The sequence below is a fragment of the Oncorhynchus kisutch genome, linkage group LG21, assembly GCF_002021735.2.
Source record: "Oncorhynchus kisutch isolate 150728-3 linkage group LG21, Okis_V2, whole genome shotgun sequence".
Taxonomy (NCBI): domain Eukaryota; kingdom Metazoa; phylum Chordata; class Actinopteri; order Salmoniformes; family Salmonidae; genus Oncorhynchus; species Oncorhynchus kisutch.
This window is the reverse complement of record NC_034194.2, coordinates 46,847,156-46,865,554: the sequence shown is the minus strand read 5'-3', so window position 1 is coordinate 46,865,554 and position 18,399 is coordinate 46,847,156. Positions and strand designations below refer to the sequence as shown.

Genomic DNA, 18,399 nt, shown 5'->3' with positions numbered 1-18,399 from the left:
GCGTGGCCCTTTAAAAAGAGGGGTTGGGGAACGCTTGTCAGCATGGCCATGCCCTTTAAAACAGAGGGGTTGGGGAAACGCTGTCAGCATGGCCCTTTAAACAGAGAGGTTGGGGATACGCTGTCAGCATGGCCATGCCCTTTAAACAGAGGGTTGGGGAACGCTTGTCAGCATGGCCCCTTTATTAACAGAGGGGTTGGGGAACGCTGTCAGCATGGCCCTTTAAACAGAGAGGTTGGGAACGCTTGTCAGCATGGCCACTGCCCTTTAAACCAGAGAGGTTGGGAACGCTGTCAGCATGGCCCTTTAAACAGAGGGGTTGGGGAACGCTGTCAGCATGGCTCTTTAAAACAGAGAGGTTGGGGAATGCTGTCAGCATGGCCCTTTAAACACAGGGGTTGGGGAACGCTGTCAGCATGGCCACTGCCCTTTAAACAGAGAGGTTGGGGAAACGCTGGTCAGCATGGCCCCTTTAAACAGAGGGGTTGGGGAACGCTGTCAGCATGGCCACTGCCCTTTAAAACCGAGGGGTTGGGGAACGCTGTCAGCATGGCCACTGCCCTTTAAACAGAGGGGTTGGGGAACGCTGTCAGCATGGCCCTTTAAACAGAGAGGTTGGGGAACGCTGTCAGCATGGCCCTTTAAACAGAGGGGTTGGGGAACGCTGTCAGCATGGCCCTTTAAACAGAGAGGTTGGGGAACGCTGTCAGCATGGCCCTTTAAACAGAGGGGTTGGGGAACGCTGTCAGCATGGCCCTTTAAACAGAGTGGTTGGGGAACGCTGTCAGCATGGCCCTTTTAAACAGAGGGGTTGGGGAACGCTGTCAGCATGGCCCTTTAAACAGAGGGGTTGGGGAACGCTGTCAGCATGGCCCTTTAAACAGAGGGGTTGGGGAACGCTGTCAGCATGGCCCTTTAAACAGAGGGGTTGGGGAACGCTGTCAGCATGGCCCTTTAAACAGAGAGGGTGGGGAACCGCTGTCAGCATGGACCTTTAAACAGAGAGGTTGGAGAACGCTGTCAGCATGGCCACTGCCCTTTAAACAGAGAGGTTGGGGAACGCTGTCAGCATGGCCCTTTAAACAGAGTGGTTGGGGAACGCTGTCAGCATGGGACCTTTAAACAGAGGGGTTGGGGAACGCTGTCAGCATGGCCCTTTAAACAGAGGGGTTGGGGAACGCTGTCAGCATGTCCCTTTAAACAGAGAGGTTTGGGAACGCTGTCAGCATGGACCTTTAAACAGAGGGGTTGGGGAACGATGTCAGCATGGCCATTTAAACAGAGGGGTTGGGGAACGCTGTCAGCATGGCCCTTTAAACAGAGGGGTTGGGGAACGCTGTCAGCATGGCCCTTTAACAGAGGGGTTGGGGAACGCTGTCAGCATGGACCTTTAAACAGAGGGGTTGGGGTAACGCTGTCAGCATGGCCCTTAAACAGAGGGGTTGGGGGAACGCTGTCAGCATGGCCCTTTAAACAGAGGGGTTGGGGAACGCTGTCAGCATGGACCTTTAAACAGAGGGGTTGTGGAACGCTGTCAGCATGGCCCTTTAAACAGAGAGGTTGGGGAACGCTGTCAGCATGGACCTTTAAACAGAGAGGTTGGGGAACGCTGTCAGCATGGCCACTGCCCTTTAAACAGAGAGGTTGGGGAACGCTGTCAGCATGGCCCTTTAAACAGAGAGGTTGGGGAACGCTGTCAGCATGGCCCTTTAAACAGAGAGGTTGGGGAACGCTGTCAGCATGGCCCTTTAAACAGAGGGGTTGGGGAACGCTGTCAGCATGGTCCTTTAAACAGAGAGGTTGGGGAACGCTGTCAGCATGGCCCTTTAAACAGAGAGGTTGGGGAACGCTGTCAGCATGGCCCTTTAAACAGAGGGGTTGGGGAACGCTGTCAGCATGGCCCTTTAAACAGAGGGGTTGGGGAACGCTGTCAGCATGGCCCTTTAAACAGAGAGGTTGGGGAACGCTGTCAGAATGGACCTTTAAACAGAGAGGTTGGGGAACGCTGTCAGCATGGCTCTTTAAACAGAGGGGTTGGGGAACGCTGTCAGCATGGCTCTTTAAACAGAGTGGATGGGGAACGCTGTCAGCATGGCCACTGCCCTTTAAACAGAGAGGTTGGGGAACGCTGTCAGCATGGCCCTTTAAACAGAGGGGTTGGGGAACGCTGTCAGCAAGGCCCTTTAAACAGAGGGGTTGGGGAACGCTGTCAGCATGGCCCTTTAAACAGAGGGGTTGGGGAACGCTGTCAGCATGGCCCTTTAAACAGAGGGGTTGGGGAACGCTGTCAGCATGGACCTTTAAACAGAGAGGTTGGGGAACGCTGTCAGCATGGCCCTTTAAACAGAGGGGTTGGGGAACGCTGTCAGCATGGCCACTGCCCTTTAAACAGAGGGGTTGGGGAACGCTGTCAGCATGGCCCTTTAAACAGAGAGGTTGGGGAACGCTTCAGCATGGCCCTTTAAACAGAGGGGTTGGGGAACGCTGTCAGCGTGGCCCTTTAAACAGAGGGGTTGGGGAACGCTGTCAGCATGGCCCTTTAAACAGAGGGGTTGGGGAACGCTGTCAGCGTGGCCCTTTAAACAGAGGGGTTGGGGAACGCTGTCAGCATGGCCACTGCCCTTTAAACAGAGGGGTTGGGGAACGCTGTCAGCATGGCCCTTTAAACAGAGAGGTTGGGGAACGCTGTCAGCATGGCCACTGCCCTTTAAACAGAGGGGTTGGGGAACGCTGTCAGCATGGCCCTTTAAACAGAGGGGTTGGGGAACGCTGTCAGCATGGCCCTTTAAACAGAGAGGTTGGGGAACGCTGTCAGCATGGCCCTTTAAACAGAGAGGTTGGGGAACGCTGTCAGCATGGCCACTGCCCTTTAAACAGAGAGGTTGGGGAACGCTGTCAGCATGGCCCTTTAAACAGAGGGGTTGGGGAACGCTGTCAGCATGGCTCTTTAAACAGAGAGGTTGGGGAATGCTGTCAGCATGGCCCTTTAAACACAGGGGTTGGGGAACGCTGTCAGCATGGCCACTGCCCTTTAAACAGAGAGGTTGGGGAACGCTGTCAGCATGGCCCTTTAAACAGAGGGGTTGGGGAACGCTGTCAGCATGGCCACTGCCCTTTAAACAGAGGGGTTGGGGAACGCTGTCAGCATGGCCCTTTAAACAGAGAGGTTGGGGAACGCTTCAGCATGGCCCTTTAAACAGAGGGGTTGGGGAACGCTGTCAGCGTGGCCCTTTAAACAGAGGGGTTGGGGAACGCTGTCAGCATGGCCCTTTAAACAGAGGGGTTGGGGAACGCTGTCAGCGTGGCCCTTTAAACAGAGGGGTTGGGGAACGCTGTCAGCATGGCCACTGCCCTTTAAACAGAGGGGTTGGGGAACGCTGTCAGCATGGCCCTTTAAACAGAGAGGTTGGGGAACGCTGTCAGCATGGCCACTGCCCTTTAAACAGAGGGGTTGGGGAACGCTGTCAGCATGGCCCTTTAAACAGAGGGGTTGGGGAACGCTGTCAGCATGGCCCTTTAAACAGAGAGGTTGGGGAACGCTGTCAGCATGGCCACTGCCCTTTAAACAGAGAGGTTGGGGAACGCTGTCAGCATGGCCCTTTAAACAGAGGGGTTGGGGAACGCTGTCAGCATGGCTCTTTAAACAGAGAGGTTGGGGAATGCTGTCAGCATGGCCCTTTAAACACAGGGGTTGGGGAACGCTGTCAGCATGGCCACTGCCCTTTAAACAGAGAGGTTGGGGAACGCTGTCAGCATGGCCCTTTAAACAGAGGGGTTGGGGAACGCTGTCAGCATGGCCACTGCCCTTTAAACCGAGGGGTTGGGGAACGCTGTCAGCATGGCCACTGCCCTTTAAACAGAGGGGTTGGGGAACGCTGTCAGCATGGCCCTTTAAACAGAGAGGTTGGGGAACGCTGTCAGCATGGCCCTTTAAACAGAGGGGTTGGGGAACGCTGTCAGCATGGCCCTTTAAACAGAGAGGTTGGGGAACGCTGTCAGCATGGCCCTTTAAACAGAGGGGTTGGGGAACGCTGTCAGCATGGCCCTTTAAACAGAGTGGTTGGGGAACGCTGTCAGCATGGCCCTTTAAACAGAGGGGTTGGGGAACGCTGTCAGCATGGCCCTTTAAACAGAGGGGTTGGGGAACGCTGTCAGCATGGCCCTTTAAACAGAGGGGTTGGGGAACGCTGTCAGCATGGCCCTTTAAACAGAGAGGTTGGGGAACGCTGTCAGCATGGACCTTTAAACAGAGAGGTTGGAGAACGCTGTCAGCATGGCCACTGCCCTTTAAACAGAGAGGTTGGGGAACGCTGTCAGCATGGCCCTTTAAACAGAGGGGTTGGGGAACGCTGTCAGCATGGCCCTTTAAACAGAGGGGTTGGGGAACGCTGTCAGCATGGCCACTGCCCTTTAAACAGAGAGGTTGGGGAACGCTGTCAGCATGGCCCTTTAAACAGAGGGGTTGGGGAACGCTGTCAGCATGGCTCTTTAAACAGAGTGGTTGGGGAACGCTGTCAGCATGGCCCTTTAAACAGAGAGGTTGGGGAACGCTGTCAGCATGGCCCTTTAAACAGAGAGTTTGGGGAACGCTGTCAGCATGGCCCTTTAAACAGAGGGGTTGGGGAACGCTGTCAGCATGGCCCTTTAACAGAGAGGTTGGGGAACGCTGTCAGCATGGCCCTTTAAACAGAGAGTTTGGGGAACGCTGTCAGCATGGCCCTTTAAACAGAGGGGTTGGGGAACGCTGTCAGCATGTCCCTTTAAACAGAGAGGTTGGGGAACGCTGTCAGCATGGCCCTTTAAACAGAGGGGTTGGGGAACGCTGTCAGCATGGCCCTTTAAACAGAGGGGTTGGGGAACGCTGTCAGCATGTCCCTTTAAACAGAGAGGTTTGGGAACGCTGTCAGCATGGACCTTTAAACAGAGGGGTTGGGGAACGATGTCAGCATGGCCATTTAAACAGAGGGGTTGGGGAACGCTGTCAGCATGGCCCTTTAAACAGAGGGGTTGGGGAACGCTGTCAGCATGGCCCTTTAAACAGAGGGGTTGGGGAACGCTGTCAGCATGGACCTTTAAACAGAGGGGTTGGGTAACGCTGTCAGCATGGCCCTTTAAACAGAGGGGTTGGGGAACGCTGTCAGCATGGCCCTTTAAACAGAGGGGTTGGGGAACGCTGTCAGCATGGACCTTTAAACAGAGGGGTTGGGGAACGCTGTCAGCATGGCCCTTTAAACAGAGAGGTTGGGGAACGCTGTCAGCATGGACCTTTAAACAGAGAGGTTGGGGAACGCTGTCAGCATGGCCACTGCCCTTTAAACAGAGAGGTTGGGGAACGCTGTCAGCATGGCCCTTTAAACAGAGAGGTTGGGGAACGCTGTCAGCATGGCCCTTTAAACAGAGAGGTTGGGGAACGCTGTCAGCATGGCCCTTTAAACAGAGGGGTTGGGGAACGCTGTCAGCATGGTCCTTTAAACAGAGAGGTTGGGGAACGCTGTCAGCATGGCCCTTTAAACAGAGAGGTTGGGGAACGCTGTCAGCATGGCCCTTTAAACAGAGGGGTTGGGGAACGCTGTCAGCATGGCCCTTTAAACAGAGGGGTTGGGGAACGCTGTCAGCATGGCCCTTTAAACAGAGAGGTTGGGGAACGCTGTCAGAATGGACCTTTAAACAGAGAGGTTGGGGAACGCTGTCAGCATGGCTCTTTAAACAGAGGGGTTGGGGAACGCTGTCAGCATGGCTCTTTAAACAGAGTGGATGGGGAACGCTGTCAGCATGGCCACTGCCCTTTAAACAGAGAGGTTGGGGAACGCTGTCAGCATGGCCCTTTAAACAGAGTGGTTGGGGAACGCTGTCAGCATGGCCACTGCCCTTTAAACAGAGAGGTTGGGGAATGCTGTCAGCATGGACCTTTAAACAGAGGGGTTGGGGAACGCTGTCAGCATGGCCCTTTAAACAGAGGGGTTGGGGAACGCTGTCAGCATGGCCCTTTAAACAGAGGGGTTGGGGAACGCTGTCAGCATGGCCCTTTAAACAGAGGGGTAGGGGAACGCTGTCAGCATGGACCTTTAAACAGAGGGGTTGGGTAACGCTGTCAGCATGGCCCTTTAAACAGAGGGGTTGGGGAACGCTGTCAGCATGGCCCTTTAAACAGAGGGGTTGGGGAACGCTGTCAGCATGGCCACTGCCCTTTAAACAGAGGGGTTGGGGAACGCTGTCAGCATGGCCCTTTAAACAGAGGGGTTGGGGAACGCTGTCAGCATGGCCCTTTAAACAGAGGGGTTGGGGAACGCTGTCAGCATGGCCACTGCCCTTTAAACAGAGGGGTTGGGGAACGCTGTCAGCATGGCCCTTTAAACAGAGGGGTTGGGGAACGCTGTCAGCATGGCCCTTTAAACAGAGGGGTTGGGGAACGCTGTCAGCATGGCTCTTTAAACAGAGGGGTTGGGGAACGCTGTCAGCATGGCCCTTTAAACAGAGGGGTTGGGGAACGCTGTCAGCATGGCCACTGCCCTTTAAACAGAGGGGTTGGGGAACGCTGTCAGCATGGCCCTTTAAACAGAGGGGTTGGGGAACGCTGTCAGCATGGCCACTGCCCTTTAAATATGAAATACACTCATTGCTTCTAGCCACACCTCACTAGTCTTGTCTATCAACAAGGCAGGTCCTAGAGGCCCTAGTTTCTACCTTCTTAACAATATCAACAAGGCAGGTCCTAGAGACCGTAGTTTCTACCTTCTTAACACTATCAACAAGGCAGGTCCTAGAGGCCCTAGTTTAGTCACACCTGGACTACTGTTCAGTCGTGTGGTCAAGTGCCTCAAAAAGGGAATTAGGAAAATTGCAATTGGCTCAGAACAAGGCAGCACGGCTGGCCCTTGGACAAAGGACTGCTTGAATCAGTCAAGAACAGCATAAAATAAGTAGACTTGGTGACTCATGCCCCTCTTTCACATTGTAAAGGCCCAAATTGTGATTTCTTTGATAAATTATTTTACATCATGAGAGTTTAAGTAAAGCTATAGAATAAATGGAATATAAAAACATTTTGCCTTTCCAATTGAATAAGAATATAGACTGTATATTCATTCACACACCACCTTTTGGTGGTGAAAAAGTTGGCAACCCTTGGATGTACAGAGGTAACAAAATGTCAAATCTCTCAACTATCTATCAACAAGGCAGATCCTAGGCCCTAGTTTCTACCTTCTTAACAACACTATCACTTATCTTATCTTATCTTATCTTAACAACACTAACACTTATCTCCAAGGTGGCATAGCAGTTCAGACGTCTTTTGTCCTCGTCTTGTCGTGTCCTGTATATATATATATATATATTTACAACTTTTTCACATACATTTTATTTTTATTTTCCATCAACTCATCTTCAAAACACTCTCCTGCAACCCGCCTCACCAATGTATATTTATAAAAAAGTACTATTTACCTCAGATCTGTAATCCTCCAAGAAGCTAGCCAGAAACTCCAGGAGGCTGGCCTGAAACTAGCCAGAAGCTAATCCAGAAGCTAGTTCAGAAGCCAGTTGGCTCCTTTACTGGCAAGTCGTTGGTGTTCAGCTAACCACGGTTTGTGGTCATCGGTTATCCTTTGGCTCGAAAGTCTATCGCCAGTTCTGTACGGCGCAGCGCGGCTCGGAGCGGAGCATACCGGACCAATTTTTCTCTCCATGTCCCTGGATTTCGACTGCTCTCTGGACATTCATGCCCGGATCTCACAGCTAGCTAGCTGCTATCCGTGTGACTATCGGCCTTCGTCGATTCCGGAGCAAACATCAATTGTTCCGGAGCTAGCAAGCTCCGTCAATCACTCCTGAGTTCCATCAATCGCACCTGGGCTGCAGTCGCCTATCCGGACCCGTTTTGCTGCCTTCGCGGAGCCCCACCGGGCCTTCACAACTGGACTGCCGACGTTATCTACCCGAAGGAGTTATTCGGCTGGCTCCTCCGTCGCAACGTTACCTGAACGCCCATCTGCGGCCTGCTAACCGTTAGCTGTTTTACCGGCTGCTATCTGAATAGACAATCGGACAATTTTTTAATTTTTTTTTATTATTATTATTATGTTTTCTTCTTGGGCCTCTATAACTATATCTATTGTTTTTATTTTTGTTGTTGTTGTGTGATTTGGATTGATCCCCTCTACCACACGGAACCCCACTAATCTACTGACGGAGCGCAGGAGGTGGCTAACAACAGACCTCCATCCTATGCTAGCTTGCTACCGATGCCCTGGCTAGCTGTCTAAATCACCAACCAACCTCTCCACTCACCGGACCCTTTTGATCACTCGACTAAGCATGCCTCTCCTTAATGTCAATATGTCTTGTCCATTTCTGTTCTGGTTAGTGTTTATTGGCTTATTTCACTGTAGAGCCTCTAGTCCTGCTCACTATACCTTATCCAACCTATTAGTTCCACCACCCACACATGCAATGACATCTCCTGGTTTCAACGATGTTTCTAGAGACAATATCTCTCTCTTCATCACTCAATACCTAGGTTTACCTCCACTGTATTCACATCCTACCATACATTTGTCTGTACATTATACCTTGATGCTATTTTATCGCCCCCAGAAACCTCCTTTTACTCTATGTTCCAGACGTTCTAGACGACCAATTCTCATAGCTTTTAGCCGTACCCTTATTCTACTCCTCCTATGTTCCTCTGGCGATGTAGAGGTGAATCCAGGCCCTGCAGTGCCTAGCTCCACTCCTATTCCCCAGGCGCTCTCTTTTGACGACTTCTGTAACCGTAATAGCCTTGGTTTCATGCATGTTAACATTAGAAGCCTCCTCCCTAAGTTTGTTCTATTCACTGCTTTAGCACACTCTGCCAACCCGGATGTTCTAGCTGTGTCTGAATCCTGGCTTAGGAAGACCACCAAAAACTCAGACATTTTAATTCCAAACTACAACATTTTCAGACAAGATAGAACTGCCAAAGGGGGCGGTGTTGCAATCTACTGCAAAGATAGCCTGCAGAGTTCTGTCCTACTATCCAGGTCTGTACCCAAACAATTTGAACTTCTACTTTTAAAAATCCACCTCTCTAAAAACAAGTCTCTCACCGTTGCCGCCTGCTATAGACCACCCTCTGCCCCCAGCTGTGCTCTGGACACCATATGTGAACTGATTGCCCCCCATCTATCTTCAGAGTTCGTGCTGCTAGGCGACCTAAACTGGAACATGCTTAACACCCCAGCCATCCTACAATCTAAACTTGATGCCCTCAATCTCACACAAATAATCAATGAACCTACCGGGTACCTCCCCAAAACCTTAAACACGGGCACCCTCATAGATATCATCCTAACCAACTTCCCCTCTAAATACACCTCTGCTGTCTTCAACCAAGATCTCAGCGATCACTGCCTCATTGCCTGCATCCGTAATGGGTCAGCGATCAAACGACCTCCACTCATCACTGTAAAACGCTCCCTGAAACACTTCTGCGAGCAGGCCTTTCTAATCGACCTGGCCGGGGTATCCTGGAAGGATATTGATCTCATCCCGTCAGTAGAGGATGCCTGGATATTTTTTTTAAATGCCTTCCTAACCATCTTAAATAAACATGCCCCATTTAAGAAATTTAGAACCAGGAACAGATATAGCCCTTGGTTCTCCCCAGACCTGACTGCCCTTAACCAACACAAAAACATCCTATGGCGTTCTGCATTAGCATCGAACAGCCCCCGTGATATGCAGCTGTTCAGGGAAGCTAGAAATCATTATACACAGGCAGTTAGAAAAGCCAAGGCTAGCTTTTTCAAGCAGAAATTTGCTTCCTGCAACACTAACTCAAAAAAGTTCTGGGACACTGTAAAGTCCATGGAGAATAAGAACACCTCCTCCCAGCTGCCCACTGCACTGAAGATAGGAAACACTGTCACCACTGATAAATCCACCATAATTGAGAATTTCAATAAGCATTTTTCTACGGCTGGCCATGCTTTCCACCTGGCTACTCCTACCCCGGACAACAGCACTGCACCCCCAACAGCAACTCGCCCAAGCCTTCCCCATTTCTCCTTCTCCCAAATCCATTCAGCTGATGTTCTGAAAGAGCTGCAAAATCTGGACCCCTACAAATCAGCCGGGCTAGACAATCTGGACCCTTTCTTTCTAAAATTATCTGCCGAAATTGTTGCCACCCCTATTACTAGCCTGTTCAACCTCTCTTTCGTGTCGTCTGAGATTCCCAAAGATTGGAAAGCAGCTGCGGTCATCCCCCTCTTCAAAGGGGGGGACACTCTTGACCCAAACTGCTACAGACCTATATCTATCCTACCGTGCCTTTCTAAGGTCTTCGAAAGCCAAGTCAACAAACAGATTACCGACCATTTCGAATCTCACCATACCTTCTCTGCTATGCAATCCGGTTTCAGAGCTGGTCATGGGTGCACCTCAGCCACGCTCAAGGTCCTAAACGATATCTTAACCGCCATCGATAAGAAACATTACTGTGCAGCCGTATTCATTGATCTGGCCAAGGCTTTCGACTCTGTCAATCACCATATCCTCATCGGCAGACTCGACAGCCTTGGTTTCTCAAATGATTGCCTCGCCTGGTTCACCAACTACTTCTCGGACAGAGTTCAGTGTGTCAAATCGGAGGGTCTGCTGTCCGGACCTCTGGCAGTCTCTATGGGGGTGCCACAGGGTTCAATTCTTGGACCGACTCTCTTCTCTGTATACATCAATGAGGTCGCTCTTGCTGCTGGTGAGTCCCTGATCCACCTCTACGCAGACGACACCATTCTGTATACTTCCGGCCCTTCTTTGGACACTGTGTTAACAACCCTCCAGGCAAGCTTCAATGCCATACAACTCTCCTTCCGTGGCCTCCAATTGCTCTTAAATACAAGTAAAACTAAATGCATGCTCTTCAACCGATCGCTACCTGCACCTACCCGCCTGTCCAACATCACTACTCTGGACGGCTCTGACTTAGAATACGTGGACAACTACAAATACTTAGGTGTCTGGTTAGACTGTAAACTCTCCTTCCAGACCCATATCAAACATCTCCAATCCAAAGTTAAATCTAGAATTGGCTTCCTATTTCGCAACAAAGCATCCTTCACTCATGCTGCCAAACATACCCTTGTAAAACTGACCATCCTACCAATCCTCGACTTTGGTGATGTCATTTACAAAATAGCCTCCAATACCCTACTCAACAAATTGGATGCAGTCTATCACAGTGCAATCCGTTTTATCACCAAAGCCCCATATACTACCCACCATTGCGACCTGTACGCTCTCGTTGGCTGGCCCTCGCTTCATACTCGTCGCCAAACCCACTGGCTCCATGTCATCTACAAGACCCTGCTAGGTAAAGTCCCCCCTTATCTCAGCTCGCTGGTCACCATAGCATCTCCCACCTGTAGCACACGCTCCAGCAGGTATATCTCTCTAGTCACCCCCAAAACCAATTCTTTCTTTGGCCGCCTCTCATTCCAGTTCTCTGCTGCCAATGACTGGAACGAACTACAAAAATCTCTGAAACTGGAAACACTTATCTCCCTCACTAGCTTTAAGCACCAACTGTCAGAGCAGCTCACAGATTACTGCACCTGTACATAGCCCACCTATAATTTAGCCCAAACAACTACCTCTTTCCCAACTGTATTTAATTTTTATTTATTTATTTATTTTGCTCCTTTGCACCCCATTATTTTTTATTTCTACTTTGCACATTCTTCCATTGCAAAACTACCATTCCAGTATTTTACTTGCTATATTGTATTTACTTTGCCATCATGGCCTTTTTTGCCTTTACCTCCCTTCTCACCTCATTTGCTCACATTGTATATAGACTTGTTTATACTGCATTATTGACTGTATGTTTGTTTTTACTCCATGTGTAACTCTGTGTCGTTTTCTGTCGAACTGCTTTGCTTTATCTTGGCCAGGTCGCAATTGTAAATGAGAACTTGTTCTCAACTTGCCTACCTGGTTAAATAAAGGTAAAATAAAATAAAAATAAATAAACTATCAACAAGGCAGGTCCTAGGCCCTAGTTTCTACCTTCTTAACAACACTATCAACAAGGCAGGTCCTACAGGCCCTAGTTTCTACCTTCTTAACATCACTATCAACAAGGCAGGTCCTACAGGCCCTAGTTTCTACCTTCTTAACATCACTATCAACAAGGCAGGTCCTACAGGCCCTAGTTTCTACCTTCTTAACATCACTATCAACAAGGCAGGTCCTAGGCCCTAGTTTCTACCTTCTTAACATCACTATCAACAAGGCAGGTCCTACAGGTCCTAGTTTCTACCTTCTTAACAGCACTATCAACAAGGCAGGTCCTACAGGCCCTAGTTTTGTCTCACCTGGACTACTGTTCAGTCGTGTGGTCAGGTTCCACAAAAAGTTACAAATGGCTCAGAAAATTACAAATGGCTCAGAACAGGGCAGCACGGCTGGCCCTTGGATGTACACAGATCTAATATTAATAATATGTATGTCAATCTCTCCTGGCTCAAAGTGGAGGAGAGAATGACTTCATCACTACTTTTATTTATGAGAAGTATTGACATGTTGAATGCACCTAGCTGTCTGTCTAAACTACTGGCACACAGCTTGGACACCATGCATACTCCACAAGATATGCCACCAGAGGTCTCTTCACAGTCCCCAAGTCCAGAACAGACTATGGGAGCTACAGTCCTACATGGAACTCTCTTCCACATCAGGTAACTGATGAAAGACAAAAATACACCTTACGGAACAGCAGGGACTGTGAAGCAACAAACAGGCACGTACACATGGATGTTGTATTGTAAATGTGTGATAGTGGAGTAGTGGCCTGAGGGAACACAAATGTATTCGGGAAAGTGTTATTTAATGTAATGTCAAGTAATGTCTATATTGTATATAACTGCTGCCTTGGCAGGAACTAATGGAGATCCATAATAAACCCCAGGAAGAGTAGCTGCTGCCTTGGCAGGAACTAATGGGGATCTATAATAAACCCCAGGAAGAGTAGCTGCTGCCTTGGCAGGAACTAATGGGGATCCATAATAAACCCCAGGAAGAGTAGCTGCTGCCTTGGCAGGAACTAATGGGGATCCATACTAAACCCCAGGAAGAGTAGCTGCTGCCTTGGCAGGAACTAATGGGGATCCATAATAAATACAAATACTACATCCACCAAACGGGAGCGAACGTACCTAAGACGGTTTTGGGATTAATGTTTCATTCAGTACAAGAGAACCTAACGAAACCCCAGACTCATTGCAGAGAATCAACTGATGTCTGTGGGCGTTGCGTAGAGTTTGGCTGGAGCGATGAGTAGCCAGCCAATCATAACCAAGCATGTCAAAAGATAAAGACCACTACAAATTGTCCTCATCTTATATGAGCATTTTCACAAAGGTAATTATACACGATCGTTCTTCATTTCTCACACACTGACACAGAATGGGGCTGGAGTCTTTATTAGAAATCATTTCCATATGTATAAAGTAACAAATTAACAACAAAAACCCTGACATAAATCAGTCGTAACAGGGAGAAAGGGGAGGGGGGATTAGGACAGAGGTCAATCATCACCCCAACGCACAGAACATCATCAGCCTTCAAGTAAACAGAGTGAAGCAGCAGTAGTCCAGTCTCAGTGTTTATTAGCTCAGCAGGTTAGCACTGTCAGGGGAGGAGGAGAGAGACGAGACAAGAGAGAGACCGAGGAGAGAGACGAGACAAGAGAGAGACGAGACAAGAGAGAGACCGAGGAGAGAGAGACAAGAGAGAGACCGAGGAGAGAGAGACAAGAGAGAGACCGAGGAGAGAGACAAGAGAGACCGAGGAGAGAGACGAGGAGAGATAGGAGAGTGACGAGGAGAGATAGAGAGACGACAGAGAGACAGAAAGAGACTGTTTGATTTCAGGAGCAAGACAACCTCCCCCTAACAGAGCTCCTGTATTTATAAACATGAATAACCAGTTTATGACCCTGAATACAGCGCTAATAACCCTCCCTCTAATAAAATAACACGTTTATAAATCAGTTTTTATAGAAAAGAGAGGAATGGGATCTCAGAGAGGGGAGGGGGAGAGAGGGGGGGGAGGGGATCCCAGAGAGAGATTGACGTTTTGGTAGAAATATTTACTACAAGCTAGAGACGGACAGAGAGGATGAGGGGGAGATAGAGAACAGACGGAGGGAGAGGATCTGAGACACGGCTGAGAGAGAGATAGATCTGTTTGTGTCTGTAAAATGTATTATGCAAGAAATGGCGGTGGAAATGACTTACTATGCAAATACTGATATAATAACCATCATATGGAAGTAAAGTTGGAGTCGCGTGATATGGTGTGTGCTCCTTATGAGGCTACACATGAAATAAGTTACGATGAACTTCACAGGGTGGTGAAAGTGCACTGGGATCTTGATGCTCCTTTACAATAGAAGTGGTGACATGATGATCGATGCTTGACTGTTGTTTGACGAATACCTCTCTTGTCCATAATAATGTCCTCGTGTAGACTAGCCTACCAGCGCTCTCTCTTATCCATAATAATGTCCTCGTGTAGACTAGCCTACCAGCGCTCTCTCTTATCCATAATAATGTCCTCGTGTAGACTAGCCTACCAGCGCTCTCTCTTATCCATAATAATGTCCTCGTGTAGACTAGCCTACCAGCGCTCTCTTATCCATAATAATGTCCTCGTGTAGACTAGCCTACCAGCGCTCTCTCTTGTCCATAATAATGTTCTCGTGTAGACTAGCCTACCAGCGCTCTCTCTTATCCATAATAATGTCCTCGTGTAGACTAGCCTACCAGCGCTCTCTCTTATCCATAATAATGTCCTCGTGTAGACTAGCCTACCAGCGCTCTCTCTTATCCATAATAATGTCCTCGTGTAGACTAGCCTACCAGCGCTCTCTCTTATCCATAATAATGTCCTCGTGTAGACTAGCCTACCAGCGCTCTCTCTTATCCATAATAATGTCCTCGTGTAGACTAGCCTACCAGCGCTCTCTCTTATCCATAATAATGTCCTCGTGTAGACTAGCCTACCAGCGCTCTCTCTTATCCATAATAATGTCCTCTAGTAGACTAGCCTACCAGCTCTCTCTCGTCCATAATAATGTCCTCGTGTAGACTAGCCTACCAGCGCTCTCTTATCCATAATAATGTCCTCGTGTAGACTAGCCTACCAGCGCTCTCTCTTGTCCATAATAATGTCCTCGTGTAGACTAGCCTACCAGCGCTCTCTCTTGTCCATAATAATGTCCTCGTGTAGACTAGCCTACCAGCGCTCTCTCTTGTCCATAATAATGTCCTCGTGTAGACTAGCCTACCAGCGCTCTCTCTTATCCATAATAATGTCCTCGTGTAGACTAGCCTACCAGCGCTCTCTCTTATCCATAATAATGTCCTCGTGTAGACTAGCCTACCAGCGCTCTCTCTTATCCATAATAATGTCCTCGTGTAGACTAGCCTACCTGCGCTCTCTGCCAGCTGTTGGACCAGAGTGGACTGGTCTGCTATTTCACCTAGCTGGTGACAGACTGTTGTTTATTTCACCTAGCTAGTGACAGACTGTTGTTTATTTCACCTAGCTAGTGACAGACTGTTGTTTATTTCACCTAGCTAGTGACAGACTGTTGTTTATTTCACCTAGCTAGTGACAGACTGTTGTTTATTTCACCTAGCTAGTGACAGACTGTTGTTTATTTCACCTAGCTAGTGACAGACTGTTGTTTATTTCACCTAGCTAGTGACAGACTGTTGTTTATTTCACCTAGCTAGTGACAGACTGTTGTTTATTTCACCTAGCTAGTGACAGACTGTTGTTTATTTCACCTAGCTAGTGACAGACTGTTGTTTATTTCACCTAGCTAGTGACAGACTGTTGTTTATTTCACCTAGCTAGTGACAGACTGTTGTCTATTTCACCTAGCTAGAGACAGACTGTTGGTTTTAGTAGTTGTTGGTTATTTCACTTGGTAATGTAAACACATTTCCCATGCCAATAAAGCCCATGAGAGTCAGAGAGAGATGGCTAAGGGAGGAGGCCAGAGCAACGCAAGCAAAGAGTCTCAGACTGTGTTTAAAGCGTGTATATGCATGAAGTATGTGTGTGTATCAGTATAAATGTGCGTGTGTGTGTGTGTGTGTGTGTGTGTGTGTGTGTGTGTGTGTGTGTGTGTGTGTGTGTGTGTGTGTGTGTGTGTGTGTGTGTGTGTATCAGGTCTGAAGCAGGTCTTGTATCCAGGTCTTGATGGCGTTGCTGGTGTCTTGTAGCAGGAGCCAGGTAGAGTTGGTCAGAGAGAGGGCGTAGGTCTGGAGACATGATACAGACACCTCCCCACTGGAACACAGACAGACGGAATTAATACAGAATGAATACACAGATACCCAGGAACAATCACACCACTATTAAACACATTTACAGGATAATTAACAGAAGCGATATGGCAATCCTATCGTAACTTTGGTCATTTATACAAATGTATTGATATTAGAGGTCTTCATGGATCCACCTGTACCCGAGACCCGGTGACCCGAGGGGGTCCGGATCCACCTGTACCCGAGACCCGGTGACCCGAGGGGGTCCGGATCCACCTGTACCCGAGACCCGGTGACCCGAGGGGGTCCGGATCCACCTGTACCCGAGACCCGGTGACCCGAGGGGGTCCGGATCCACCTGTACCCGAGACCCGGTGACCCGAGGGGGTCCGGATCCACCTGTACCCGAGACCCGGTGACCCGAGGGGGTCCGGATCCACCTGTACCCGAGACCCGGTGACCCGAGGGGGTCTGGATCCACCTGTACCCGAGACCCGGTGACCCGAGGGGGTCCGGATCCACCTGTACCCGAGACCCGGTGACCCGAGGGGGTCCGGATCCACCTGTACCCGAGACCCGGTGACCCGAGGGGGTCTGGATCCACCTGTACCCGAGACCCGGTGACCCGAGGGGGTCCGGATCCACCTGTACCCGAGACCCGGTGACCCGAGGGGGTCTGGATCCACCTGTACCAGAATTCTAAATAATGTTCTGGGTTGGATCTGATATGATTTTCACGGGTCTTGGTTCTGTGTAATTTTAACTGAGTTGTCTGAAGGGCCCGTACAGATCTGAACCAGACTGCTGTAGTAGACAGAGGGAGAGATTTGTATTTATGCTGCTGCTCTTGCTTTTCACCAGAGCGGAGCGTGTATCTTGTTGTTGGCCAGTCAGAAGTCAAGTGGCAATAGGCTACAGTCATAAAGCCTCCCTCCGTTAGGAGATATCTGATCAATGGAAGATGGAATTAAAAGGAGAAGGCTAGGCCACAACGACCAAGAGCCAACGGGTCGGCTGCAACGTGATATTCTGAATGGAGTTGTTGGAATTGTTAAGTGTAGGATGAGAAAGCACATGCAGCCTCAATTAGCCTAGCTATCTAACGTTAGCTAGCTTAACTCGTTTCTCCCAGGTTAATGCATTCAACACAGGTACTACGTAATCATATATGATAAGTAACCTATTAGACTACTATAGCGCTAGAGAACTGGGTTGGTTGCTGTGTCTCGTGTCTCCCTCCTCACGGTGTCAGTATGGCCCCTCCCCCGCCTTCTAGAGCACCACCCCTCTCACTCCTCACCGTGTCAGTATGGCCCCTCCCCTGCCTTCTAGAGCACCACCCCTCTCCCTCCTCACCTTGTCAGTATGGCCCCTCCCCTGCCTTCTAGAGCACCACCCCTCTCCCTCCTCACTGTGTCAGTACGGCCCCTCCCCCGCCTTCTAGAGCGCCACCCCTCTCCCTCCTCACTGTGTCAGTACGGCCCCTCCCCCGCCTTCTAGAGTGCCACCCCTCTCCCTCCTCTCGCACTTTAATCTACTTAATTAACCGGAGCTGATAAATGACTTTTCTGCTGTTCACCTCACTCAGATCAGACCGGGTATAGATCCTGTACTTTTAGATGGGAGAGGTACCTACCTGCAGGAGTCCTGCAGTGCCGTCCAGGCCTGTACTATTAGATGGGAGGCGTGTGAGAGAGCTGGCAGCAGGTAGTTGGTATGGAGGAACAGTAACAGCTGCTTCAGATAGTCTATCAGCAGGAACACACTGTCCGGAGTGCTGGAACTCAGCTGGAGAACAGACAACACAATGAACATTCCACCCACTCTCTCCATACAGCCAGGCTGCCCCATTCCGCCCACTCTCTCCATACAGCCAGGCTGCCCCATTCCGCCCACTCTCTCCATACAGCCAGGCTGCCCCATTCCGCCCACTCTCTCCATACAGCCAGGCTGCCCCATTCCGCCCACTCTCTCCATACAGCCAGGCTGCCCCATTCCGCCCACTCTCTCCATACAGCCAGGCTGCCCCATTCCGCCCACTCTCTCCATACAGCCAGGCTGCCCCATTCCGCCC

At 49.7% G+C, this 18,399-nt stretch overlaps 2 protein-coding genes across 2 annotated transcripts in view; both read right to left on the bottom strand.

Annotated features, from left to right (window-relative positions):
- Positions 1 to 13,450: 13,450 nt before the first annotated feature.
- tmem214 (transmembrane protein 214) overlaps positions 13,451 to 18,399 on the bottom strand; it is a 54,892-nt gene continuing 49,943 nt past the window's right edge. Inside the window, exons 16-17 of the mRNA XM_031800361.1 lie at positions 17,962 to 18,113; positions 13,451 to 16,347 (exon numbers count right to left, since the gene is read on the bottom strand). Coding sequence (XP_031656221.1) covers positions 16,224 to 16,347; positions 17,962 to 18,113 — 276 coding nt within the window. The 3' untranslated portion in view covers positions 13,451 to 16,223. The remainder of the gene's footprint in view (positions 16,348 to 17,961; positions 18,114 to 18,399) is intronic.
- LOC116356180 (uncharacterized) lies at positions 16,354 to 17,955 on the bottom strand. The gene is made up of 2 exons (XM_031800362.1): positions 16,561 to 17,955; positions 16,354 to 16,519 (listed from the first exon to the last, which is right to left on the bottom strand). The coding sequence occupies exons 1-2, from the start codon at positions 17,245 to 17,247 to the stop codon at positions 16,508 to 16,510; spliced, it is 699 nt and encodes a 232-aa protein (XP_031656222.1). The 5' UTR covers positions 17,248 to 17,955; the 3' UTR covers positions 16,354 to 16,507.